At 47.7% G+C, this 27777-nt stretch overlaps 1 protein-coding gene across 10 annotated transcripts in view; it reads right to left on the bottom strand.

The window, feature by feature from the left end:
• The window catches only part of L (zinc finger protein Lobe), a 44717-nt gene that overhangs the window by 6935 nt on the left and 10005 nt on the right, over window positions 1–27777 (bottom strand). For 3 of the 10 annotated variants that reach the window (XM_076535079.1, XM_003708261.3, XM_076535080.1), the window contains 4 exons: window positions 22015–22086; window positions 4117–4170; window positions 992–1230; window positions 54–196 (listed from right to left, as the gene is read on the bottom strand). In XM_076535079.1, the coding sequence (XP_076391194.1) occupies window positions 54–196; window positions 992–1230; window positions 4117–4170; window positions 22015–22086 (508 nt within the window). Of the gene's footprint in view, window positions 1–49; window positions 197–991; window positions 1231–4116; window positions 4171–22014; window positions 22087–27777 lie in introns of those variants that run through there. The other 7 variants (XM_076535081.1, XM_076535083.1, XM_076535084.1 and 4 more) reach the window with 6 other exon arrangements.

The following is a 27777-nucleotide window of genomic DNA, read 5'->3' as shown; positions in this document are numbered from 1 at the left end:
GTCCGAGAAAGAGGAGCGAAAGGGGCTAGGAAAGGTTCGAGCGTCGTACCGACCTCCTGGAGAAAGCAGCTTCGCAGTGCGTGCATCGATATCTTCGGTCGCCGGTATGAAGTTTCACGTGTCGATCTCTGCTGCGTTTATGCTTGAACAGTCTGGCGCACCAACTGCATCTGTAAGGCATCTGATCGCCGTGACTCTGTAAAATATCGAGAAACGATAAGTAGCCAGCAGCGAAATGAAATCGTAGGTATAGATCCGTCCGATGGCTGACGGATCAGGTCGGCAAAAGAAAAGAAACGTCTTCTCCTCACCGAGGAAGGAATTCTTCCCCGGTGAGGAACGATGGTTGTCACCCAGGTAGATCAGTGTGACCGATATGATCGCGAGCAAACGGCCGGGTCATTCTCTTTGTTCAACCGTTACTTTTTTTTTCCTTCTCTTTTCGAGTCGGTGTTCGTCCGAGCAAGTTAACCTCGGCACGTACCACGTAGCGGAGCGGTCGGCTCCTTTGAAGAGACAATCCGGACGGAAGGGCGAAGCGATCACCTTCAACGGCTCTCTACCTCCGACGCGTACCACCGACTACCATACTATCGTCGGACAAAGACCTTCCGAACAGCGAACCGATCGCGAGCCACCGAAACAACTTATACGTATGTTACTGGAAAGCGAATTCTAACGATCGTCTAACCGAACGAGCGACGCGCGGAGGGATCGTTTTATTTCGCGTGCCGGTGCCATTAGAGATTCGCGATCACGCGGTTCAAGTTGGCGGCGGATCATCGTCGGGTCAAAATCTGTACCGCGTGGCCCATAACAGGTTGTACCGGTCAGGTTCTTCCGTCCAGGTGGCTTCTCGGTAACTTCGATAAAAGCCGCTTCCACATACGCGACCTCGATAAGCGCGGATAAATTCTAACTCGCTCGGTAAAAACTATCTACGCGCCAACCACACAGTTTTCGAAGTTAGATCCTAAGAATCTTTATATACCTGTTCGTGTTTTTTCAAGTAACTTAGTCGTGGAAAGGTGCGATCGCAAAACTGACAAGGATAAGGCGCGTTCGCGTTGTTTCCATCGGCGTTCGCGGCGACGTCGGCGTCGACTTCGGGCTCCGACGGAAAGCTGACCGACGTTGGTGTCGCGCAAGACGACGGCGTCTCTCCTCCGCGTCGCGAGTTCGCTCCGGCATCCTCGCTTTGCCACGACGAACTGCCGGTCCCCAACACTTCTGTAATCGAACAAAATCTCTCTTAGAACATTTACGCTTTTCGATCGTCTTTATTAATATTATTATTATTATTATTATTATTATTATTATTATTATTATTATTATCATCGTTTCTCGAGGATAACGGAAACGTATTTCTATAAGATTCGCGAAAGAGAGCGTAAACGCCTTTTCGCGAAGAAAAAGGGAGGACGATCGTTCCCGCGATTTGTATCAATGACGGCAAGGAAGAAGCAGTTTCTCGCCTCTTTATGGCCAGCTATTTTTCATCGTTTCGAGTAAATACTCTCTCTCTCTCTCTTTCTCTTGAATATATCCGGCTGAATAACGGGTAGCGTCGAACGGGTAAGCTTAGTAGAGTCGGTGTTGGAAAAAATGCTTGAAATTCAAAGTGTCGATCCGTTTGACGGCGCGTTAACGTCGACCGCTGTGTACTCGCAATCTTTTTCGGGAACAGGTTTATAAAATGTCGTAAGACGGACCAGTTTCATAAATGACCTTACGAACTGGAATACATAGAGGTCTACGTAGAGGAATATTACGAGGCTCGGTGACCTCGGTTCGCCCGTTACGTGTCCCTTTATATTGTTTTCGTAACGAGTATGCGCCGCGCCGGTGAAACTGGTACCATTAACCCGCGTACCTGGTCGCGAGAAGCTTCGTCGTACAAGATCCTGCTGCTCGAGGAACTGATCTTTCTCTCCCTCTCTCGATGGATAGAGAAAAGCGGTCTCGTTCGGTTCGATCCGTTTCCGCGATTCGACTCTTCTCGAGGAGAGGAAGAACGTCTGCTGGAAAAAAGTGGTGGAAAATCGGACGAGCGGACGCGTAGGCGGAGGATGCGAGCCATTTAAGCGGATCCGATCTCGTTGGGTGTCTCTCCGAGTGTAGCCGGGATAGAGCGTACACACGAGATTCCGTAAAATCTCTTAAATCTAATGGTGGGTGTCGGATCCAGCGTGTGGACCGGGCAAATGAGGAAACGGCCAACTAGCCGACTCATTTCCACCGTTTATCAGGGCCACTTTGCTCTATCCGAGCCGGTGGGAGTCTCCTTCATTCTTGCCAATTATTAATTATTCGAACTCGCCTTGTCCTCGCCTCGTCCTCGCCTCGTCCGGATGTCTTTGTCACCGGTTATTTCTTCTTCTCCTTTTTCGACGATTTTTAACTCGACTCGCGATTAATCGCTCGATCGAACAGCGAAAAGGAAAAGAAAAAATGACGTCGAAGGAAAGCGCGTTGATCAGGTGTTCGGTAGATTGTGCAACGTTAATCGGGCCACTCGCCCAATTGGCATCCGGCATGACTCACGCGCGCTTCTTCTCGGGTGAAAAGAGAGACACGACGGATCGGCTGAGCACGCAATAAATATAAATCGAGCTTTGCCGATCGGCTGTACGAAAGCACCCCAGCTGACTGCCTCTCGTCGCTTGCCAACGAATTACCGTCTCTCTCGGCTATCCATTCATGGATACTTTCTCCCTCTCTGTTAACTGAATCATCTACCGATTCGCTCGAATATTCGCTCTATTCGATTCGATCGTAACGCGCTCCTTTACGAGAAATACCTCGATCTTTTAGCGACGACGCTTCTTTCGTCTTCTGAACGTACCGATTACGCGTCGACGCAGACGATATCTTTCTTATACTCCTGTTATAGACAAACAATTGCCGTAACTACTAATGTGTACCTTATCGACGTTACGGATTTACTTATGGGAATTGTCCTCGAGATACGCGATTAAACCGTCGATAGAAAGTTTCGATTATCGAGAGAAGTTATTAAGAAACGAGTAACGTTTCGATTCGAAATCGAACCCTGGAAGAACATCAAGATCGGGACAATGCTCGTGAAGGAAATGGAAGGAAAAAAAGAAACGGAGAATAAAGGGGAAAATATAAAATGAACGAAGAGAAGGAGATGAAAAGTTTGATCTCGGAGAGGGATCGAAAGGGGTATTATTTAAATTTAGAGGCTCGATTCCATCCAATCAGCGACGATGTGTCATCGACGCGAAAATAGTCGCACTTAACACTGGCAGCTCTTTTCTGCGAGCTGCCGATGCCAGCCGTATTGCATCGTGTTTTTATCTCGTCGATGTGTTAGTGCACCCATACCCGTTTCTCCCTTCGTGTTCATCTGGCTGCGTAAACGTTGTCACCTCGTGCCCGTCGCTATTTATAGGACGCTTCGACAACGCTTATTAATAGGGGGCCGACTTAACGCCTTCGTTAATTGTGACTTATGTTAGCACGCGAACTCTTGACACTCTATCAGTGGTTTGCGCAGATTTTCAAAGCGCCACTGGCGTCCTTTCAATAATGTCATCTACGATTTTAATCGTCGATCTCGTTCTCCACCTCGAATGTCGATCAAATTTCCCATACTTTCAAACAGATCTCCCATGTTTTATCCTATCGATAGAATCCAACAACGACGAATTCTTTCTATTCTTCCGACATATTCGACGTATCTACAAAGTTCGATTGAAAGCGTGCAAATTGTTGCTAACCCTCGTTAAAACGCTCCAACCTCCTAACAAGTTAGGTTCTAATCTTCGAAGCGGACAACTTACGATTTCGAAACATCGTAATTAATTACATCGATTTCTTGTGAAATATCGTTACGGTAACGACACATCTAACTCGCTAGCCAACTAGAATCTAATAGATTATTCGTATCGTTGGCCGTGTAAGTTGCTATGCTTTTTACAAAATTCTATCAGGCGCTTTCTTAATGGTTCTTAATAGCTAGGGGCTTAACGATCGATTATCGGATCAGATCGAAATCGAACAACGCTTTCGAAGGACGCTCTTCGATGGTCGTACCAAAAGTTTGTAGAAAAAAAAAGCGAAAAATAAAGGAAAAAAGCATGTCCGTACCTTTTGATTTGTGTTGATCGTCTTGGGAAGGTTCCTTGTGAGCCTGGATTTTCCCTATCAACAATTCCAGTCTCGAACTGTTACCCTTGAACAACATTTTGGTCTTTCGCGTGTTCAGGAAAACCTCGTGTACGAATGTTCACCGGCGATCACCATCACAATCGATACGATCGATGCGTTTTAATCGATCCGAGAAATTTCATACGAATCGATAGAGAAATACTTTGTTCGTTTTAACGAAGTATCGAATCGATCCGAAATTATTGATTCCGTCGCGTGGATCTAGATACATACTTGTCACGAATCTTGAGGGCCTTACGAAACTTTAACGATCGATACCGTTTACGACGGAAACTTTTTCAAGTTCCGACGAGTCCTCGACGAGTCCTCGACGAGTCCTTCTCGAGTACTCCGAGACACCGTTCTCCTGGTGATTAGCGCGAGGCAGGGATAGGGGGAGAAAAGAGGTCCGACGATGTCGGTTGGTTTCGTGCGCGAAACGATCTCACAAAAATCCTGCAACGATTCACTGTTGTCGGTGGTTCGTTCTTTGAAAACGACGCAAGCTCTCTCTCTCTGTTTCTGTTCCTGTTTCTCTTGGAAACGTGCTCGGGAGAGATCCGCGCAGAGGATCCTGTCGCAGGACGATCGATCCGACCCCGATAGTTCGATCGCGTCGACTGACGGATCGGCCGATGGATCGCGACGGCGAACAAGCGGGTTAAGCGCGACCGAGCGAAGCGGAGAAGAACACTCGAGCGTGTAGCGCGCACTAAGTAAGTCGGGAAGCTAGCAGTAAGTAAGTAAGCAAGTAAGCAAGCAAGCATACCTATTATCGCGCACGATGCAAAGCGAACACGAACATATCGCGACACTACGACACACCGAGTCCTCCTTCCGAAAGCGAAAGAGTGCCGTACGTGGGGCGAAGGAGAAGGGACCACAAAAGCCGCTCGTGAGAGGCTACGGTGTCCCCTGGGAAACCAGCCACCGTATTGGACGGTAGGCGGGATCCTACACTAACGAGTACACCCACCTTCCGGCTACCTCTCGCACCTATTTAACCTTTCGTCCGACAACCTAATCCACCTATGTGCCCTTACGTGGCCAACGTTACCGACCTAACGCGATACTTTGCTACCGGAACCTTTCCGCCTAACCTCTTCCGATCTTTTGCTCCCCTTCTGTCTCTTTCGTCTACCTTCGCTGTCCGTCGCCACGGATATCGAAATAGACGGAACGTTCGCGCTAACAACGACGAGGATCTATCTACTCTATTACGCCGTGTACTTTGTATAATACGCCGACGGCCTAATTTTCTTCGAACCTATTTTTAGGGTTCACCAGCGGGGTTTCGATCAGGAACGCTGCACCGCGTCGATCGAAGGTGTGCCACGCGAGAAACATTCGAAAACGCGCGAGGGAAAGAAAAGAAAAAAAAAAAGAAAAGATGGAGCGAGGGAAAGAGGTCGAGAGCGAAATTCAAAGTTAGACCCCCTGCAACCCCTGTGAAATCGACTGGAATGGATTCTCACACACCGTTGGAGCTCTGTGCCACCTTATGGGGGCAACAGAGGAGACCGACTCCCTACGGCCTACGGTTCTTAGGGCTACCGTGGTCCTTAGGGGATCCATAAGGTGTGCCTGCAACCCGTTTTCGAAACGCGAGCAGAGCGCCCACCCATCGCGATTATTTACCTCGCCGCGATCCTGTGCATTGCTTTCAATTATTCGTTTATTCGAAATCGAACGTTTTTCCGGGTATTTGTAGGTGTTATCGGGTAACTATTAGTTTGATCGTTGACCCTGTTACGTTTTTACGACGGACGAAGGAGAAAAAAGGTGCAAGGATCGGACGTGCGTGCCTCGAGGCTCAAGGACTCGAGAGAGAGGCGATCTCTAATGGCAAAGTCTCTCTCCTTTTTGTCTCGACTGTTTCGCATCGCTGCAGTCGCATAGTTCCCGTCTCGGTGTCGAATACGGGAGGATTCGGTCCACTTGCGGTCCACTCGCGTACGCGACAAAAACCGGTGGAATCGTTCGACGAAAACTCGATAACGCTCTCGACGATCTCGCGTCGTTACGTCTTGTTTTGTTCGTCTGCCCTCCGCGGGCAAACGTTAGGTTATCGAGCCGATCATTTTCCCATTAGGATATATGTATGTACGAGTACGTATAGTTCGAGGAGGAAAATCGTGTGTATACGAAATTGAAAGGATCGGCAATGCGCGAGTGTCGTTGGTACGGTGATTGTGGGTGGCTCCTTAATAAGGCGCATGTGCGCGTTTCCAGTGTTTTCGTCACGATCGACTCCGCCTACGACGCGTCGCGACGCGTTCGATGCAACGCGTTCGTTTTCCCTTTTGGCTCGTTCACAAAGGAACTCCTTCTCCCCGGAGATGAATCGCGTCCACCCACGTTTAGGCTGCGTCCACATCACGCGGCTTCTCTTCCCTTCCCTCCCAGCACGCGCTAGTGGCACGCGCTAGCGGATTTCATTCATGCTTTCCGTGCTCCTCCGCGTCCGCTTCGACACGATTTCCTTCGAATATTCCCCAGGATTTAACGGATTTGATCGGCAACGGATCGACGACGAGACGATAGAAAGCGTCTCCGATCGTCTGAAATGACGGTACAGAAATCGTGGCTGTTAAAGCGTCGCGTTGGGATGCTTGCGTGAGAGCGTCTCAATCTAATAAATTCACGAAGAAACGTCGTCCGCGTTCTCACAGTTGCTCGTGGAATATCCGAGTAATCTCCACCGCTTCCGTGTGATCTCTCGACCGCAAATCGGGAATACCTTCGCGGATTCATCCTCCCGTTCGCGCAACGAAACGTTTTTTTGCCGTTTTCTTCTTCTATCATTAGCCCAATTATATCGATCGAAAAAAGATACTGCTAATCTCTTGGATAGTTTAGACAATCGGAGCTACTCCGACGAGAAGACAATCGTTCGTTTCGAGTTCGTTCCGGTAAATATTTGTCGATGAACGAAGAAAATTGGTCGTCGCGCGGTCTAGAAATTTGTCTCGTACTTTGCTCGCCGTAAATTGCTCACCGGCAAACAAATTCATTCAACGACCGAAACATCTGTCGAGATATCGAACCGATTACGAGCGGCGAATCGTTTCTTTCTTCGGTGTTTGTTCGAGCGCGATAAATTTGAACGAGTAACACGGAAAAGTCGTGTTTTCTTTTCAACCGGATGCGCTGTCGCGCCGATAACGTTGCGAGAACTAGCCTCGAACAATTATCTTCTAGATACGATTCTTTATCTTTCGATTAACCATCGTCGTGTTCGATCGAGTGGAAACTTTTTTCTCTCGCTTTCGATCCGTTTCTATCTAGAGAATCCGAAAAAAGGATACACCGGTTATGGCAATCGTGGAAATAAATCGTATCAAAGTGTCTTTTAGCGACCGTTTCGTTTGTTTTCGAGCGAAATGCAAATTCGAGTTAATGGTAAAGCAACTTCCGGTCAAGGAACATAAACTTCTCGAAACTGTCTCGACAATCCCGAGAAACGCAGAGACCGGTAGTTGTTACTCTCTTAGGGTACTTCCGGTTTAACCGTCTGAACGTAATCGTTCTCGCGATAATCCTACCGAACGCGAAATTTCATAAACGATGTACATAAGTAATCGATCCGCTTGAACCGTGCCCCTGCGAATACTGCTACGTTTCGAAATAATTTTCGAATTCTATCAGCCGATAAAGCGCCGTCGATCGTATTCGCAACGAGCGTTTTTTTCCTCTTTACGAATCTCCGAAACGAGTACGTTTTTTATTCGAGCGGTATTTAAATAATATAATAGTAGAAACGGTGATAAAGCGTCGAAAGGCAAGAAACGAAAGTTACGTTCTCTGGGTACGATAAATTTAAAGGCATTTCGCGTAAGAAGGGGTAAGTTTCCGGTTCGGTGGAGGGTAAGTTCAGCTTCTCGAGTCAGGAAACAACCTTCTGACCGGAAGTGGCTACCCGAGTAAACGGTGCACCCTAGACGCGGTTTATCTTAACCGCCATCTTCAGGATCAAAGAACCTAAACACCCTCGTCTTAAGTCGCGTGACCATTAGTCCAAAGGTTTACGACTTTTGCTTAATGGACAACAGTTTCTTCGTACGAACAGATTTCGTTTCCGAAATTATTTTCCTTTCTTCGATCGCTATCATTTCCCCAGAAATTAGACGAACGTCGCGAAAATAAAGTCATTTTTTCAACTACCTTTCGTTTCGCAACGAAACGACGTATACGCGTGTACGATCGGTCTGTCTGGTGTAATTAAAACTCACGAGTACTTTCCAAGTAATTGCCTCGACAATATCTTCGATCTCTATCAGCGTTTTCTCCTAATCTCCCGATAATCTACCCGATGACGCATCGTTAATTACTTCCCGATTCGTAAATTTTCCTGGCTACTTTTACGATCTTTCGTAAATTTCAAATTAATTTACCGGCGGTGTTGGAAGAGAGCGGCCCGTAGAATGTCCGATAAAGCGTTTCGGAACATTTAAATCGCGTTTATTCGAAAAAATGGCCGATACGTGTCGGTATCCTACAGAAGCTTAATCTCCGTGTAATTTTCATCCGGGTTGTCGAGGTTTTTGGAGCAGGTCGCTCTTCCAAAGTGTGACTGGCAGTTTTTCAAATTTCCTGCTCCGGCGTATCGAATAGTTTCAGCTGGAGGTCTCTCGGGGAATCGGACGATTTTCTAAGCGAACAAATTAGTTTTCTCTCGGTTTCGAGAAGCTATCTCTGGACAACTCGAAAATTCCGGTAGCGATCCTTCGAGAGATCGACCACCCTCCGAGCTCTCTTCCCTTACCGTCTTTCTACGAAAAATTAGTATCTCTTATTATTTTTCTTTCTCTTTCGTTGGAAAGTCGTTGTCCGCGGTTTTTCGCCTCGAGAAGCGTACCGTCGTCGAGACAGTCAGTCGTTAAACTGCTTGTGATCGAAATATTTAACGGCTCCTGTCCGGAGGAAACGTCGTCGAATATTTCGAGATACGAAATCGAAATCGATCAAGGATGAAAACGATGCGAGTCCAGTTCTCGAGCGATTCGCGCGAGTGATTTTCGATTTTAACATCGACGCGAGACGAGCTCATTTATTTTTTCGTAACACCTCACCTTACGCTCGTAAGGTAAGGTAAGGTAAGGTAAAATAAGGTTAGGCAAAGCAAGTTAAGGCAAGGAGGAGCAAGCACCCCGCGTCAAGTTTTTGTCGGTCGAATCGAGAAAACGCGTACAGGTTCCGACCGCGAAGAGGTCAGACAGGTGAAGCCTTAATTCGTTGGGGGCCGGCTTGGTATCAAAGAGAGGACCGCCAGGATTCCCTGGACTCCGGAGTCTGGAAGATTCAACGAAACCGCCATTAAGGCCCACCGAACCGTTCACTCTCGTCTGCATTTCGCTCGATCACTCGTGACCGAACGGAACGAACGTTCGTCGAGTGTCTAATAATACCTCCGAGCATAGTTAACCGATACTCGAAGCGATCCAACGGAATAATCGATGATCGATCGACACTCTCAACGTCTATATACGAATACAGTAGGAATCCTTGTGGAGGAAGCGTTTCTGGTCTAGCGGAGTTAAATCGACGCGGTAGCAGGTGTCGGGTTATATAGCAGCCGATTCTTTGTCGGATACTTCCAGTTTCTTCGCAGACCCCGATGTTCGGGCACCGTGAACAAACAGCTGATCGAGACTTTCGACAGACTCCGACGATCTCGAGTCGAGAAGGAATCGAGAAGGAATCGAGGAGGAATCGAGGAGGAATCGAGAGGGAAGTTTTCCAACGATCGAAATTTTCTATTTTTCGACGTTGACTCGAGCGAAGAATGGATTCGTCTTGGAATGGTTTCGAGGACAAACAAGACCACACCGACGTATCGCGAATAACCGAAAGAAAAGAAAAGTCGAACGCGTAGCGGAAACGTTCTTTTTACGGAAGAATTTTTGTTGTCGCGGAGAAGCAAGAGGGTAGAATAGGTAGAAACGGGACACGGAGAAGTCGAAGGTTAACAAGAGAACTTTGTCGGCTTTAACGTCGCAGCACGGTGGCTCGATACTACTTGTTGCTTCGGCTACGTACTTACGTACAGTTTGCGCGGCAATTTCCTCGGCGAGATCACCGCGAGAGGCCATCGTAGATAATCGAGGGTAAATTCTGTTAAAATTCGAAAGAACGGTTGCGCTTCGTCGACGATGTATCAGCCGAGAATTTATCGTAGCTCGGGATGGTTCGAGAGCCCTCGCGATAGGTGGCACGAAAAGGTGGGTGCCTAAATCTCAGATTACGATCTGTGGTGTACGGTAGTTAAAATTTAAGGGCCTGTCCGTGTACGCGCGCGAAGGATACACGCGCGGAATCAACGAGAAAATAACGAAAGAAAAAGAGCGCCGTTCGGGAGCAGCGTGAAAAGGGAGGACGCGTTAGCGGGCGACGCGACCGTGAAAGGAATCCGTGAAAGAAAAGAGATAATGATCGCTAAAGGGAAGAAAGAAAGGGAAAACGGGTAATAAATAAGAAGAAAAAGGGACGAAAGATAAGAGGAAAGAGGTAGAAAGAAGATAGAAAGAAGAAGAGACCCGGAGAGATTAAGATGTCACGTGCATGCCGAGGGACAAATACGTTCCGTAAGAACGTGCACGTAAGGTCGTGGAGCGAGCCGATTCAACCTCTCTCCGAGTTCCACGGTAACGCGGAATCGAACGTGTCGTACATGGAGAGAAAAGTATATACGTATGTCGAATTTCCTTCGGAGTATCGAATAAACTTTGCTTCGGATACCAAAGATCGATATGTAAGGATTCGTACACGCGAACGATTAATTTTGTCAGCGAGAGGAGGTATTTCGCGAGTTCGAGAACGAACGAATCTCGTTTTCGGGCAAAGTTCGGGAGGCCGAGGAATCGGAGACCTCCTGTCGCGTCACACCGTCCGTTCGGTGTTTTCCGACACCCACGTATCCTCGAAAATAAAGCGGAACCTTATTCATGAATATGAATAAGACACGGAACAGTACCGCGAAATCTTCCTTTCTTTGTGCACCTCCTCTCTTTTTTTTTTCATCTTTCTGCCTCTCTCTCTCTCTCTCACTTTCTTTGCGAGGTTAGCGCACGAGTAACGTGGTACGCGATTCGTCAGATTAAATAAAGAATAGATCGAGATCGATAAGCGAAGCGGATTGTAACAGATCGATAATAGGAAATCAGCGTGAAACGTTGGCGCGGTTAAGTCACGTATTTCCGTGGGAGCAGAGCGAATCGTATGGAAAGAGAACGAGGTGACAAGACAAAAGATAGAAGAAAGAGTTCCTCCACGGAGTGTGAGAATAACTCGACTCGGTTATTGCTATTTCTACTCTAGCTTTTTACTCTGGTTAGTCTAGTCGGGCTAGACTGCTCGTTAGAAATAAATATACGACCGAGCGTGCAAAATCGATCGAGTATTTACGACGACGGGACGCGAAGATAGCAAGAGGGATTAGAAAGCGAAGAAAAGTTTGGCTTCTGCACGTATGTATAATAGGTTTCGATTCGGAATAAAGGAAGCAACTGCGCGCGATATACGCGCGTTTACTTATCTTTTATCCAGGCACGTTGATTATCGATGCGAGAGCGGACCGATGGAATACTCGGAGAGAATAGCAGGACGACGTCGAAGGGGGTCAGAGGATGGATCAGCATATCATCTTAAAGTTTAATTGAGTCTTGGTCCCAAGAGAAGCGAGCATCGGAACCAATCTTACTCGACGCGGGCCCACGGGAGATCGGGTCCACCGTATCTGCACCCTTCTTCGCTCTTCTCCTCCTCTCCGACGACTCTAAGAGACAGGGGTCTCTTAAGTCTGGTGCGCGTCGTTCGAGTAAATTGTTCGAGGCATGCAAATAATACGCGCGAAACGCGTACATTCCTCGACGATATATGTACAAGAAAGAAAGGAAGAAAGGAAGAAAGAAAGAAAGATTCGGTTATCTTCTTTATTAATCCGAAATTTAGCGTTCGTCGGATCGTCTATCGTAACGACTAGGCCTCTACATATAGTAGATAGACATTTCGAAGCGGTTGCAGGAAATTCGATGATGCCGAAGTAAACCTTGGCTGAAGGATAACGGCGAATAAGATACGCGTCTGGAGTCGAAAATTAACGCGAGACGAGGCACGACTTGATTCTCCCTGTTGGTCCCTCAGGGGGAAACTTCCGTAATTCATCGCAAGAGGTTTCTCGTCCTCGAACCCTACCACCTTCCACGGTAACGGAGTCGAAACGAGCAAGCTCGAGTTGCCGAATTACTTGTAAATGTTTAAACTTCTTCGTACCTTGGTCGTCTCGCTCGTTCCCCTGCTCGAAATTTCGCTCGACCGATTTCTTTTCTACGAATATCTACCTATCGTAATAATCGAACGGTGCCGGTTAAATCGTAGTAGGGGACACGCGCGCTTCGAAACTCGTACCGCGGAAATTCGAAGATCCGAGCGGAGAATCTCGATTAGAGGGGAGAAAATACCGAGCAACTAGCCCACGGACGCCGGATGGTAGCCGTAATTAGGCTAATTAACCGAAACCGAGCTACCCCGAAGGCATGCTCGGGGAAGCGGTCGAAAAGGGTCCCGGAATCGATGATTCCGCCGGATGTTCTAAAGTTTCCAGGAAGGGTAGGCAGAGATCGTCGTTCGAGAATCGTTCGGTCGGCGGCCACGGCCGGTAGGTTTCGCTCCATTTCGCGTGCTGCTCCGTTTGCCGTCTATGTACCTCTATGTTCCTAAGGGTAAGGGTTCTCCTGGTATCGGATGTCCGAGCACACGACAATGGGCCCTGTACCACCAAAATCAGTACCGCCCTTTCTTCGTACCTCACCCCCGGTCACCCTTTTTTCGCCGAACGTCCGCGTACAACGACGGGGGAAGAATAAGAAAAAAGAAAAAAGAAAAAAGAAAAAAAAAACGAACGAAACGAAACGAAGGAAAAAAAGAGAAAAGGAAAAAGAACGGTCGAGGCCACGAGATTTAATATAATATAGAATGGATATCCTGTCCAGGCAGAAAGAGAGAAAGAGTCGATGGGGTCCGTGCGTTGTCCCCTTTTCATGGCTATTAGGTGGTACCGTAACCCGATATCTTTCGCGGCAGCGAACGGGGATAAAACTAGGTACGGGAGTAAACGCTTACCCCGTTCCGAGCATCGATCGATTCGCGATCTTTCGGGGTACTTTTCGAGATGTTAGACGCGAATCTCTGTTTTGACTTAATTAAACGGCTGAAGGGAGAGCAAGAATATCGGGAAATCGGGGAACAAACTTGCTCGATTTCGGAACAAAGAAATTTCGATCGGAGAAAACGGGGACTATGTCTTGGAGCATTCGAGAGCGCTTTAAGGGGTTTGGTGTGTTACAGGGGCGGTTTATTGTGGCCCACCCTTTGTACACGTTTCTATAACCCTTGACAAGATGATTGGGATATCTGGTTTCTCGCTTGCAGGTGAATGCGCGCCGCCCCGTTTAAACTTTGAAAAAACATCGATTTTCTTTTTATTTCGCGGCAATTATCGCGTTCCTTGCACGGAACGATCGAGTTCGTTTGTCCGTCCGACGCGACGCGACGCGACGCGACGAACAACCGATGATCTTTAAAAATAGCCAACGTATACTTGACAAAGAAATTTCTTTCGGAAGATCGCGACCAGCGAGAGTCACGATTAAAGAATGATCGCTCGATTCTAATATTTCGAACCGGTAAGATAGGGCGGTGCCGTGCTAAAACGCGAAGATCGTCGGTAGTATCGCGTCCAAGTATCCTGCGGTATACGCGCGTGCTATATCCACGGGAAAGGCTATGGGGTTCCCGCGGGAGAGATGGAGCAGCACGAAGCCCGTTCAATTGGTGCCTAGGGTACATTTGCGTCTAATTCAATGCATTATACCACCCTCTCCACCCACTGGCCCAGCCCGTTGTCTAACTACCCTTTACCGTAAACATTTTCTCGAATTTTCGTTACCGTCTCGATCGATCATTTTTCCGTGCTAATTTTTTTCCCTCCTCCTCGCTACGATATAGCGGCATGCGTAAATATAACGAGTTTCGGAAATTTCACGATGATCGTAATAGAAAGAAGTACTATCGTTCGAGTGTTTATTTACACCTCGCTGATTAAGTATACTTTTCGACGATGAAATCGCTACGGAATAGAAGAGAGCGAGGAAACGAAAGTTGGGGGACGAAAGGGTTAAAACTCTGTGGAAGGAGTTGCGGCGAGTCGGAAGAAAAAGAATAAGCAGAAGAAGAGGAGGAAGTAGAAGGTGGAGCAGGATTCTCGAAGGATAGCAGCGATGGCCGAGGGATCGGGCGTGGAGCGATAAGAAGGCACCCGCAGGTGTAATTATGATTACCGCAGTGCAGAGAAAGACAGAGTATTGCGGGGCTCGTATGGCAGCGGTGGGATCGTGGGAAATAGAAATCCTCGAACGGCACTTTCGCGTCTCCGGCTTTGGCTCTAGCTACCCAGACCACCAACAATGCTGTTTTCCGATTGTTGGTCCCCTGGCCTTTCGCCATTCGCCATACTCCTCCCGTCGAACCAACCTCCGACCAACCTCCAGATACTTCGCTAATCAAATATTTGTTGTTTCGTAATTTCGAACGACACGGAGCGGCGCGGCGCGGCGCGGCGCGACGCGACGAACGGGCTTCTACGCTCGTCGCTCCGTATCGATTTTCCTTCCGAATCACCTGGCAGACATTTTTTCTTTTCCCAACTTTCTCTGCCACGTTTCAAAGCGACGATCGAAGAAACACAGTGATTTCTCGAAAATAAACGACACGGATTCGTACTGCCGAACGCGAATCTCGCGGTGGCGCCGTTTAATTGTCCGGCCGTTAAGCGATTGCGGTTTCAGGCCAGTTGAGACAAGGATCGAAACAATTTGCCTTTTGGCGTCGAGCTGGCGTGTCGAGGAGCGAGCTGGCGGCGAGAGAAAAAGGAGATTTCGATCCGTGGCGTCCTGCTAGTCGTAACGCGGCTCGATGCACACGCGTGCATACGATAATCGACTCGTACGCCCACGTGTCAACCGCAGAGAAGCCCTTACGGTTAATTGAATCCGCGTTACGGGTTACGAGATGGGCTTTACTATTCTACCAGAAATAATACTTTCCAACCGGAGAAACTTATACGGCCAGAGACGAGCTTAATGATCGATAAATTTTATTTACGCGATTCTAATATACCAGCGTTTTACTAACTAACGCGCTAACGGCACTAATGGAGTTCACGCCGAGAGTAGAGAGCGAGCGAAACGACGTTCGAAAGAATTTTTACCCGATAGTTCTTTATTTTACAACTGTCGGTAACAACTGGTCGAAAGAAAAGAACTAACCGTTAGCTCGGTCATAAAGATTGGCGCGGATCGCGTTAAAAAAATAAGAATCGGGAAGGGTGAAAAGATATTTGCACGGATATTGCAGCATCATCCTATAATTATCCGCTCGTAAATTGCTAACAGACACCTTGTTGCGGGTAAAAGAGGATGTACGCGTTATTAAAAGTTCGTACAGGTATTGTCTGGTGTTCCGCTCTTCTCGTATTCCTTGTTCGTACTCGTATCCGTTTCTGGGTTCGGTCGAGAAAGAAGAGTAGACGGTATAAAGAGACGAAGGTATAAAGAGAAGAGAAAATTCGCATCGAGAGGCAAAGTTTCCGTCTGATCGAGTAAAGATAAAAGAAGGTTGCACCGTGGTCGCCGCAAGAATCGCGGAGAAGAAGAAGAGGCACAGGTGGCGGAGGTTCGGTCCGAGGCCGAGGTTCGGCCTGAGCCAGTTAACGGCCGAGTTTTTCCAACATGGACCCCATGGGTGTTGTCAGCCACGGCACCCTCAGGTCTCGTTTCGACCTATGCTTTATACCTGACCCACCCTCGCCCTTCGCCGTTCGCCGCTGTACGATGCTGTACGATGCTGCACACCATGGACCCAACAACCTCCCATAACGTGCTCGAACCTTCGACGTTGCTCTTACATCTACGCGTAATCTGTATATGCACGTATACGAACGAGACTGACGAATGGCCCGAATCCAGCACGAAAAACGCGTTCACGACTGTAAATTCACGCGAACAAACAGCTTTTTTTTACCTCGCAAACGGATTACCCGGTGAAAATTCCGAATACGCAGTTTCACGGTAGCGTCGAAGTTCAACGGAATCGAAATTCCAATCGATAATTGGAAGAAATCGAATCGTGTATCGCGAGGTATAAGCGAGGTATAGGAAGAACGAGTGGCACCCGTTCGATCGGTAGACTCTAGAAGCGTAAACGCATCGAAGAATGCCACGTGTAACCTTTGACAGGCGCGAGCTACTGTGGGAGCTGCATCGAAGCGTAACACAGGGTATAAATAAAGCTCGGGTCCAATTAGTATTTGGCCACCGGCTCGAGCAGATAAAATCTTGGCGTTCGGTGATCACGAGAACGGATCACCTTCCACGATCCGTCCCAGGGGAGAGCAGCAGGATCGGCGACCGAGATCGAGGATCTCCCCACGGATCTATTACCGCGGGTGACTCCACGCATTCCCTCGCTCGCTATACCAAAGCGCGCTTTCTTTTCTTCCTTTACCAGACATATTTTCAACTTACGATTAGACAGCGTCGATTGCCGAGAACGCGAGTATTTATCGATGCACGCGTCTTTCTTTTCGCGTTTTACGAACCGAGCGGTGACAAATGGATAAATTGAAAACGGCAAAAAATAAGAGAAAACGAGAGGACGCGCTTAATAGTACGGGGGAGCGTAGAGCATAGGGAAGCGCAGGGACAAAAGGAAGGAGAAGGAACGCTTTGCAATTCTCTTCGCGGAGAGAACGGATTGCCATTCAGCCGAGATTTGCGGTTTCTTTCGCGATAATATTGTAGCGAAGGGATATATATATATGTAACGTAATACACGGTGCTTCAAAGTTATACGGCAAAGTTATATTCGCCTCGTCCCATCGACTCGATGGAATGTTAATTTCGAACTAGTTCGGGCTAACCTCTGTCCTAGCAACGTCGTTCGTATTCGTCTCGAATCGACAATTTGCACCGATAGGAGGAACGAGACTAGGTTATCAGCTTGTGGCTGGACTATGTTTAGCGTTTTGCGCGTGTTTCTTCGGCACGAGTTTGAGCACGAGCGCTCCAAGTAGTCGAGGTGTAGGTCGGCTGATTTTATCGCACAGGAGATTCCTGTACGAGCTATATGCTTGTACGCGGTTACGTTCTCGTCTCTCGGCGTCACGGCCACCGCACGGCTCCGTTTTGTATTTCGCTTGCCAGGACGCGACAGACCTAACAGAATTAACGATCCTAGCCCCGTTCGATCGTTCTCGAGACGTTCGATCCAGCTAGCAACAGTTAGAAAATCTTCTTTTCGTAGCGTTGCCCGGATGATATTTTCGTCGACTCCGTATCGCCGCGTATGCGTGATTTAACCAAGCGTATACCGTTCGAGGATGCAGATACATCTATAGATAATAAGTATTCGGGTGCAAGGTCCTTTTCAAAGGATACTTTGACGGAACAACTGGGGCAAGGTTTATTCGAGCATATCTGTACGAGATACGAATGCGGAAGATGGCGTGTTTAGCGTGCGTGACATACGAGATACAAAGAGAAATCGGTGTTGCGTTCAGCGTAAGACCGTGAAATAGACGATGAACTCTGTATCGAGAAGCTCTTCTGGCAGCTCTTCGGAAATTTCGGCTTACGTAGAAGCGTTTTTCGTCGGTGACGGTATAAACGAGACGATTTCAATCGCGATAAAAGCTATAAAATATTCGCGAATCGAACACCGGTGTGATCCTACTAATCGTTTTATCGAAGATCTCGTTCCTTAGGTCATGAATTACGATTCCCACGCATGGAATTTCAGCGGTTGGAACGAGCCAGGAAAACAATAATCCCGGGTAACGATGATTACCCGCCACTCGACCCTGGCTACGATTAATTCAGCCCATTTGCATTCGTAAACGAGCCACCTCGCGGATACGACCACCTTGTCGCGATCCTGCAGATAACTCGTGCTTGTTTTTGTCAAACACTTTAATAAAGACGCGACTACAACGTATCCGCCAAATCGATTTTCCCGCGTCAACTGTTCCGTCGGTTTTCTATCTTTAGTTTTTCTCGATTTTCGACGACTCTTTCGTCTATTAAACGTTGCGCGTACGTCGACGGTAAGGTAACAATTAGACATTCGAGCGAGCGAGGAAGAAACGCGGCCGGCGGAAGGTCGAAAGAAAAAATTCTTCTTTTTCGGCGAAGGGATGTTTCTCCGAGGGTGAAACGATAACCAGAAGGCTACGCGAAGAGTGCGCGATAACGCGAAATCTCGCCAGCGTCGGCTGGCTGCTTGGCCTCGAGTTTCCGCGACGCTGTGCCCCTCATGCCCTAAGAATTTCTCGCCTCCGGCCGACTTGGCCAAAGTTTTCCTCGAAATTCCCGTGGGTGCCATGAGAGAAAGAGAGGAAGCCCCCGTCGTATACGAGAAGCCACGGCAACTGGTACACCGCCTATTCAACCACCCAACCTGTCTGCCGAAAGAGAACAACTTGCCAGCTCGTTTGTTGGTAAACGCGTCCGAAAATTCTCCCGACTTTTACAAACTATTTCGTATCATCTTTTTATTCCGATCGATACGATAATTGCTCGTTCACTTATTTTATTCGATCGTTATAGCAATTTTTTACAAATTTTTTACAAATTTTTCCCAAATTTTTTCCAATCCACAAGGAATTTACAACCTGGACAGAAAAATAATTCTCAACGAGAAAAAGAGAGAGAGATAATATTCGGCGAAAACGAAAACATTAAAGATTGCGAGGAAAATTCTCGTTCAGCTCGAATCCCTTGTACACCTAACGTTCGGTGTGTCGGTGGTTCCAGCGGCATTCGCGAGAGAAAACTCCCTGGAGAAATAACCGGCTTGTATGTAATGTACGCCAAGGTATTGTAAGGGGGTGTAAAACTAACGCTACGATCCTGAGGAGGGTGGTAGAAAAAAGAAGCTACTAGAGGAAGAAGAAGAAGAAGAAGGAGGAGGAGGAGGAGAATGCTCCCGCATCGTATGTATTTATTATTATTTCATTAGCTGCAGAAGCCACGAAACTTGGAGAAAGAAAGGTGGCCCGAACAGAAATTTGCTTAGACTCTCGATAAGCGCGGTCCATTAAAATTTCCAAAAATTTCCAAAAATTTCCAAAAATTTCGTTTCACGATCGACTACTTTGCATTCGAAACGAACAAATACTAAGATCAACGAACGCGTCGACATCGACCGAACGATGTTTCCATGATTTTTCACCGAATTTTTAAGAAATTAAGATTCCTTTTTATCGGTAAGGTCGACGAACGCGACCGAGCTGTTACCGACGGAGCGACAGCGCCAACGGAGAATCCGATCAACTACGTACGAACAAACCAAGTCGATCGCGCTGTCGGTAACGCGGTCGACAAATACGAGACCTACCAGAATCCTTGTATCGAAGGGTAAGCGAACGAATTCAAAAATTACCGCGATTCTTTCGATATATAAAAAAAAAAGAACGGATCACGTTCTCGACAAGCGATAAAATGTAAGATGAAGAAAACGGCCGAAAAAATTCGTTTAAACGAAATTCTAAAACGACGAGCAACGCGTTTTCCTGTAGCGTCGATATTTTACCGTCGAAATAAACGATATATGTGCCGACAAACAGGACGAAAAAAATAGCGTTAAAATTCCCTTACACACCGGAATGGTTCGGTGTCGCGTATTCGTCGAGTCGAAATTGATTTCGCGCGTAACAAGATAGTCGTAAGCGTTGACTACGATCTCGTCGACGAACGAAAGGGAATGTAAAGGGACGATAGAATTTTGGTTGATTCGGCGAAAACGTCGCGTCGGCGGGATTGTCGGAAGGTTAAAAAAGAAGGTGGCTGATCGCGCACGGCTTTCGTGACAAAGGTCCGAGCAGGTGTCACAAGTTTATTAAATAATAAGCGAATTAAAGCAACGGGACGATGGTTGGCAGACGTTTAAAGTGCTCGTCCGTGTCCACGTCCGTCGTTTCTAATTAGCCTCGACTTCGAGCCCGATCCCTGCCACGGCAAATTTCATCCCGGACAAAATAATTTTCAACCACCGGCTACTCTCCTGACCCTTCTCCTCGCCTCTCTCTCTCTCTCTCTCTCTTCGCTCGTGTCATTTTCGCGTTGATCTTTGCTTATCTTTGATTATTCAAACTGGTTATTCCCGTTCTTCTTTTTTTACGGTCTCGCCGGTCAGGTTCGTTCTTTCCACACGCTCTATTCCCGCGCGTTCGTCAACAGGCTTTTTAGCCGTCTGTTTCGATGGCGGATCGATGCCAGTTTGCACGCGCGATTGCCACCGTTTTCACTTAACGTCAATTAAACGACGAATCGAACGGCACGAAGCGACGAAAATCGTCCGTTCCGGCAGAGATTTTGTAAACGACGGAATCGGGGATTTATTCGACAATTTGGATGGGCAGGGATCGGAACGTTCTTAACGTCGTTTTCGCAGATTTCGCGGTGGAAATTCCGCGAGATATATTTGTTTCGTTTAATCGATGTCGGTCTAGTTCCGAGGGTGATGGAAGGTGCACAGAGGAGAAGACAGGTTGCACCGCTTTCGAATAATGAATGACTAAGTCGAAGGTTTGCCGGTGTCCAAAGACGGAGCCCGGACTTAAATTTTCAACGTATCCACAGAGGCTGTTACGGCTTAGTTAATCAGAGAACATGGTCAAGCGAGGTTGCTTCGAGACTAGACTGACGGAATTCGTTCGGTGACGTATCGACGCTGCTCATCGAAAATACTGGATAACGTGAAAAGTATCGCGCAACGATCGGTGTAGGAGCAACCCTTTCTCGGTTAACCCCCTCCTTTCGTGTTCCGGTAGATTCGGTCAACTAAATCTTGCGGTCGGTCGATCGCGAGGATCGACTTTCGGGCTCTGGCGAAGATAAACATGTGAAACGAATTCCAAAGGGTGGCTCGAGGGACGAACCACCGAAAGAGAGAGCGAGAGAGAGAGGCCTAAGGGGATGGCTAAATTAAGAGCAGAAAGAAGGGAGCAATCTCCGAGCCGAACGCTCGAAATGTTACGCGCTAAAACTTTCGATCGTTCTCTAGGGCATCAAGAATCGGTTCAACGAGGAATCGACTGACCGATGAACCGATTAATTAGTCGTAACTAGCTGGACGCGTACGTTGAAAAATGTTGATTCTCGCTCGATCGATTTCGTTAATCGCGAGTTCGCGTTGTTTTTCTCGGAGTCGGTCGATAAAATCGGTAAAATCGGTAAAATCGATAAAACCGACCGAGATCGATCTCGAGCGAAGAGAGAAAGAGCGATATTCGTGAGCGATGGCAAAGCGCGCGAGGTAACAGCGAGAGAGGATTCGAAAACACGCAGCAGAGTAGAGCGGCTACTGTAAAGGGACGCGTTTATGTGTTGGCAGTTGTCAGGAGCGCGTTAGCTATCCGGCTAGCCGCCGGCCAAACCAACCCTCTCGGTCTTATTCACGGATCAGAAACCACGTCGCTCAACTTCCCTTCGCCTGGCCTCCGACTAAACCCGAATCTCTCTGTTGCCGTACAGTGTACGGTAATCGAATCACCGCGGCCGCATCACGATTCCGCGGAAACTCCTACCTCGACGAGCAATTTCGATTACGCTTTCGAGCTAGGTGTAAGCGCCTTTCTTGCAACTTCTCTTCCGACCTTCTAAAATACTGTTTTATAAATCCCGTTTAATCGCTGCTTCTTAACGTCTTTTCGGGATCTCGGAGACTTCGGAGGCTAGGTTCGCGACAACAGTCGAAAAAGAAAAGCACGGTGTTAGGACTTACCGCTGTCGAGACTGTTTTGGTTCTCCAAATCCGCCCCTTGAACCGACGATGGTCTTCTTTCGGGCAAAAATTCTGAAACGCAGAGAGTACTTTTGTTAATAAATTTACCCGTGGCTAGAAATGTCGATAATAACGGTAACTGGCTGCCTCTAAATGGACTTTTCGCGAGGTCCGGTTCGAATTTCTTCGATAGAACTTTGAAATATGTCCGAGGAGAGCATACGGTTTCGCTTTTTATTAAGCCGGCCCCGAAATCCAGCCAGCGACGGTAATTCCGGGCACCCTGGACTCCCTAATAGGGGTGTGCACATTGAAATTTCATGGGATTTCAGGCGATCGAGCAGAACGAAGTCGGATACACGGGTCGACGGTAAACGGGCCAGAGAGAAGCCCTTATGCTACACGGATGCGTATAATACGAGAAAGGGTGGAAAAGAGCCGAGATAATCCCATGGGTGGCATAGCCCGGTGATATTGGCTCCCATAGCCCATTCCTGCGCATAGGAGACCAGAAGCCACGTTGGGCCAGCATCGAGGAAAACTGGCCAAAATTCAAATTTCCCACCGGAGTATGAGCGCAACTTTAAGCGTAACTTGTACCAAACAACTACGAACCTTACCTTCCTTTTTCTTCCTCTTAACACCCCGGTATCGATCATTTTATTCGGAATACGTCTCTCGCGTAAGCTCTCGTCGCGTCGCGTCGCGTCGCGTCGCGGAAAAAATCATCCGCGATAAACGAGGGACAATTTCGAGGAATAATTCCGAGTAGACAGGAAGGGAATTAGCGCGACGAGTGACGGGTTGGTCGTCAAGCGATCGAAAGACACGAGGGTAGCTCGTTGAAAGAGTAACGCGATTCTCGAAGCGGGCTGCACGACTCTTTTGTCGACTGCTAGCTACTCGGTTTTAATTGTTTATTCGAACACGTTAATAATTCATTGATAAGGAGGAGTTATAACAAGAAGGTAGCGAGATGCCAGCGCGAAAGTCGGGAGAACGTTTCAAGCTTCTGGAATTATCATCGGTCGTAAGTCATGGCCGCGAAACGTTGCAACCAGCCAGTTGGTGGTTTCCAGAGAAGAGATAACTCGTATAAATAACCCGGAAGTCCGCGGAGTACAATAGTCTTTTTTTACGAGTATGACTTTTGGGAGTTCCAAGGCCACGCTTGGGACACTGTTGGTAATCAGTTTGTCGTTGCCGCCGAAATATGGTACTCGCTAGGCGAATTGGCCTGGCCAACCAACGAATAAAAACGTATCGTGCACGGTGCAATTTTCGATTCGATACTACGATATTACGATATTACGATATTAACGAGGAATTTCGATCGTTTCGAACGCGTCCACGACTTACGCGGATCAAACGAACTGTTTTTTTCTACCGGAAATACGATATGCCGATTTCGCATATGCTCGAAATGCTCGGCGCGCGCCGAAAGGGTTCGAAAGGAGGAAAGTTTTCAAGGGTGGAGATGGACAGAGATAGGAAGAAAGGGTTAAGTCGCGATTCTCGGTGGCGGGATTCGCGCGTGTAGAAATTTCGAGCGTGTTCGAAGCTGTCGGGAACCGGTTTTGGTTTTGTATTAGCATGTAACGTCCGGTAGGAGTTGAAGTTGCGATGGCTTGTGGGTGGTTGGGCGAACGTAGGGAGGGTAATTACCTCCTTGGGGAGTCCCCTTCCGTGGCGTAGCCGTAGCCAGGCTATAGCCCCAGCACGGCTACAGAGAGTTCCCACTGCTCCCACGGGAGCATCCCAGTGGCTCTCATACCGTTCGACCCAAATTGGCTTTCGCGGTATTTCGCGGTATTTCGCGGTAGGTCGTGAACGCGGCCGCCATCTGAAATTTCTTTCATAAACCTCTTTACCGCCAACCTCGAGACCCCTATTTTTACAAATTTCTTTCTCTTTCGTTCCTCCGTGCCCCTCTATCGAGTATCTATCCTCGTGTATGTCGCTTTCGAGAAGTATCGTCTTATGTTCTTCGAAGTATCCAAGTATCGGCTATAGAGAAATGGAACGTTCGAGATCTCTGTCCTCTATACTTCCGCTAACCGAACGCGGCGAGTCGACTCGAGGAAAATTTTACGACGTAATCGGGTTACACTTCGAAGAAATTTCGTGCGGAATAAACGCGAAGAAAAACGAAGGAGAATCGGTTGGAAATTTTGTGACACGTTGTACGCGCGCGACGCTACCGCCGATAAGTAACCTACGTACGATTATTTACGCGATCGAAAAAATTAGCTCGCGACTTTGTCGATCTCTGGCAAATTGTACGCGGCGACTTCTTTAAATCGTTTAAATCGATATCGGATTGCTCGAATTCCAAGGAATCCGACCTCCACGCGCCGCTGTTAAGGGCAGGAGCATCCCTGTAGGGCTTTGGGGAATAAGAGAAACAATAGCGATAGGCTAGCCAAAGTCACCCTTCGAGCGACGTGTCCTGTGCCGTGCTGTACCGTGCTGTGCCGTGCGGTACCGTGTGCTCGTATTCTCCGAGCTTACACCATCCTAACGGCGCTATATCGAAAGAAAAAGACGCGAACCGACAAAGAGAACACCTACGAGGGAAAAAGATAGAGGGTATACCTCGGGGAAAAGTTTAATTTCTTTCCGAGAAAGATGGCTGTTCCTTGTAGTTGGCTACCGCACGAGGATCGGCCAAGTTGCCTTTCTCCGTGTGCTAGTACGTGTCTGTTCGTTCGGTCGTGTACGTAGCGGTGAATTCGCCTCTATAGACATAGACAGCTACGTAGGAATTAATTCGGTCGTATGTCCCAGCTGGGACGTAGGTGCACCGTTCTTCGAACCGTTTGCCCGCGACGACTTTTCGAAAGGTTTCGAGGCTGGCCTGGCCAAAAGTCGACTTACGACGCGTCCTTTCGAACACGATACCGAGGAATATTTCATCTCCGAAGACGATTCGATAAATTATAGAACACCGGTTATCGGAAAAAGGACTAAACGATCTAGCGAAATTTCGGATCGCGTCGAACGCGTATCGATCCCAGCTGATAGTTGACGACAAGAGACGAAGCGTAAAGCTGCACGCGCAGCTGCGTACGTGTCGTAAACACGACATCGCCGAATCATAAGCTCGTCCACCTTCCAGGCCACCTTCCAGGCCACCTTTCAGGTCGTCTCGGGCTGCCAAATTATTCTATTTCAGTGTATTTTTCGTTCATCGAATTCAAATCGTTCGTTAGTTTTTAATTATTATCTTTCGATCGAAAGTGACGGAGGGACGGTACGACGTTACGGCCCAAAGAGAGAAAGATTAGCATAAAGTTAGCGCAACGCTTCCGATAGGTTCGCTCGTATACCTATGTACGTTCGGACGAAAGTCGAGTTGGCTGGTGGTAGCGCGCTTCTACTCCCCAGATACTCTGTCCTAGCTTCGTCACATTTCAATACCGGCTTAACACCGTATTCCGGGAACATCATCCCGGCAGAAATACAATTTCTTACTCCGTACCATGTACTCTGTACTCTAACGAACTTGAACGCGTGTCGCGTTATACAACTTCGTATTATCGTAGTAGCGGTATTACGTTCGACACGATCATAGTCGAGATTTTTTCGCCGAATCGAACTTCGACCTACGTACCGTCATCGAAACACTTCGTGTCGGATCCGAGGAACGAAAAATCGTTTCATTCGATTGGGAGCTTCGAAGCAACGAATCGAGAAGAATCGGTCGACGAGGCTGACAAAGATCCGACAACTAGTTCGAGGACGAGATCTCCCGGCAAAAGACGAGACCTTCTTAGACACGAGCACGATCCAGAAGGTGGATCGTTAGTATGGCCTCGGGACACTGACTCGCGCTACCTTTATCTCCTCGAGTTACCAACTTTTACCGCGGAGACTAAAGCGCCTCGACAACGAGCACCGGTACCCTGGAGTTATTAGCGAGCCTCGCAAACTTCCTCCAGGCTTTCTTCTCGTTCGTTTGTGTCGCGAATAACAGCTTGTATACTCTTCCTCCTCTTTTTCTTTTTCTTCTTCTTCTTCTTCTTCTTCTTCTCCTACGAATGCATCGAACACGTCGAATCGCGTCGAATACGTGTACTAAAAACATCGTTTCTTGTAATAGTAACGCGAATAAGCGTAAAGGTAATCCCGAATCAAAGGTAATCGAGTGATATTCGCATCCGCTGTAGGTATGTTTGGAACCGCGAACGCTCGATTCGGTCGCAGTTGCAACTGCACGAGTTTACCAGGGTGAGTACAATCGTATTAGATACGAGCAGGGAATAGCGAGTGTCGGGAGAGCGAGTTTATAATGACGGAACTAGAAGGTCTAACCCGCTCGAGACCGTATCATATTTTCCCTCGTATCCTCGCTGGATAGTTTCCACGCACCGAAATGCAGAACGGGAGAGAGCGCATCAGAAATCAGAGATCAAACAGTTAATTTAACTTTGATCCGACTGTCCATCCACTCTGGATACTATTCTTATTTCTCTCTCTCTCTCTCTCTCTCTTTATATGTATGTATACGCGTGTATGTATATTTATCTCTTGAAATTTTTCTCTCTATCGATCGAATGCTATATTTCCGAATTTAACGTACGAGTAGTAGAAACGCTTCGAAAATTCAACTATTTCGTCCAAGAGCTAATTGGACGAGATAAATGATCGAGACGATAACCCTGGGAAAAGGAGAGAGAAGACGCGTGTATGTGGTGGCAAGTGCATAATTCGGGGGAAATCCGTCCGTGACGATGAAGAAAATAATTACACCCGGATACGGAGATTAAAAAAGCATGCAATTTTTCCGGCAAGCATTTTTCGCGCAAGCTGCTCGAATAACATAGGAGAGCTGATTTACGGTTGGTGAATGTTTCTACGCGCGAATGTCTATATTTCCTCCGCGATACAAATTCTGATGATTACTAGCCGCCGAGTAGGTAGTTTTTTTTTTTTTTTTCGATTGTTTACGCGACAGAATTCTCTCGAAAAGACCAGTTAATTGGTTCGAAAGTTTCGGACCAACGTCTTCTCTCGATAGCGAAAAAGCGAAAAAATAATTGGTCGACGAAACGAAAGGTGTCGAGATTTATCGTAGTTGAAAGGAAGTAACGCGGTAAGAGAATAGTTGGAGTATATTCGGTGTAAAGTTTAGCGATCGCGAGGTTAGGGGTTCGTGACGAATTGAAATCTCTGACACAAGAAAATGGAGGGATCTCGGTTCCCGATGGGAGAACTTGGAAGGCCCTCCGAACTGATGCTGGCCGACGAAAAGCGAGAGGGTGTCGGCTGCTAGCAAGATTACGCGAAAGCTGTTCGAGAAACGGAGTCTTTCCTGTCTCTTAAATAACACTGATAAGTATGGATTCGTTCGTTCGCGTTGGCCTCTTGGAATCGGACTAGTCGACGCGATACTCGCTTAAAATTCTTTCGGGGGTTAGATTTTTCTTTCTCGTCGTACGTGGCGATTCGTTAACTTTCGTCGAAAGTTATCGAGGCCACTCTGCTATCCGTGAAAGTAGCATTTTCGTGGAAAAAGCTTGAAACTTGACACCCGCGTCCTTTGGAAAAACCGGTAAGAAGGAAAAAAAGAGAAAGCAAGAAGATGTACGCGTATACGCGTAGAGGCTCGCTCGCGCCAAAGAGAGGGAGGGAGAGAGAGCGCGTGTCTCCCGTGGGAAACCGAAAGTCCTGTAGCTAGTAGAGCGACGACGGTAGAATCCAAGAGGAGCAGGAGGAACAGGACACGAAGGTAAAGAGGGCGCAGAGGGAGAGGAAGGAGAG

Source organism: Megachile rotundata, chromosome 8 (assembly GCF_050947335.1).
Source record: "Megachile rotundata isolate GNS110a chromosome 8, iyMegRotu1, whole genome shotgun sequence".
NCBI lineage: Eukaryota > Metazoa > Arthropoda > Insecta > Hymenoptera > Megachilidae > Megachile > Megachile rotundata.
The sequence above is the reverse complement of the archived record's forward strand: the minus strand, read 5'-3'. Positions and strand labels throughout refer to the sequence as shown.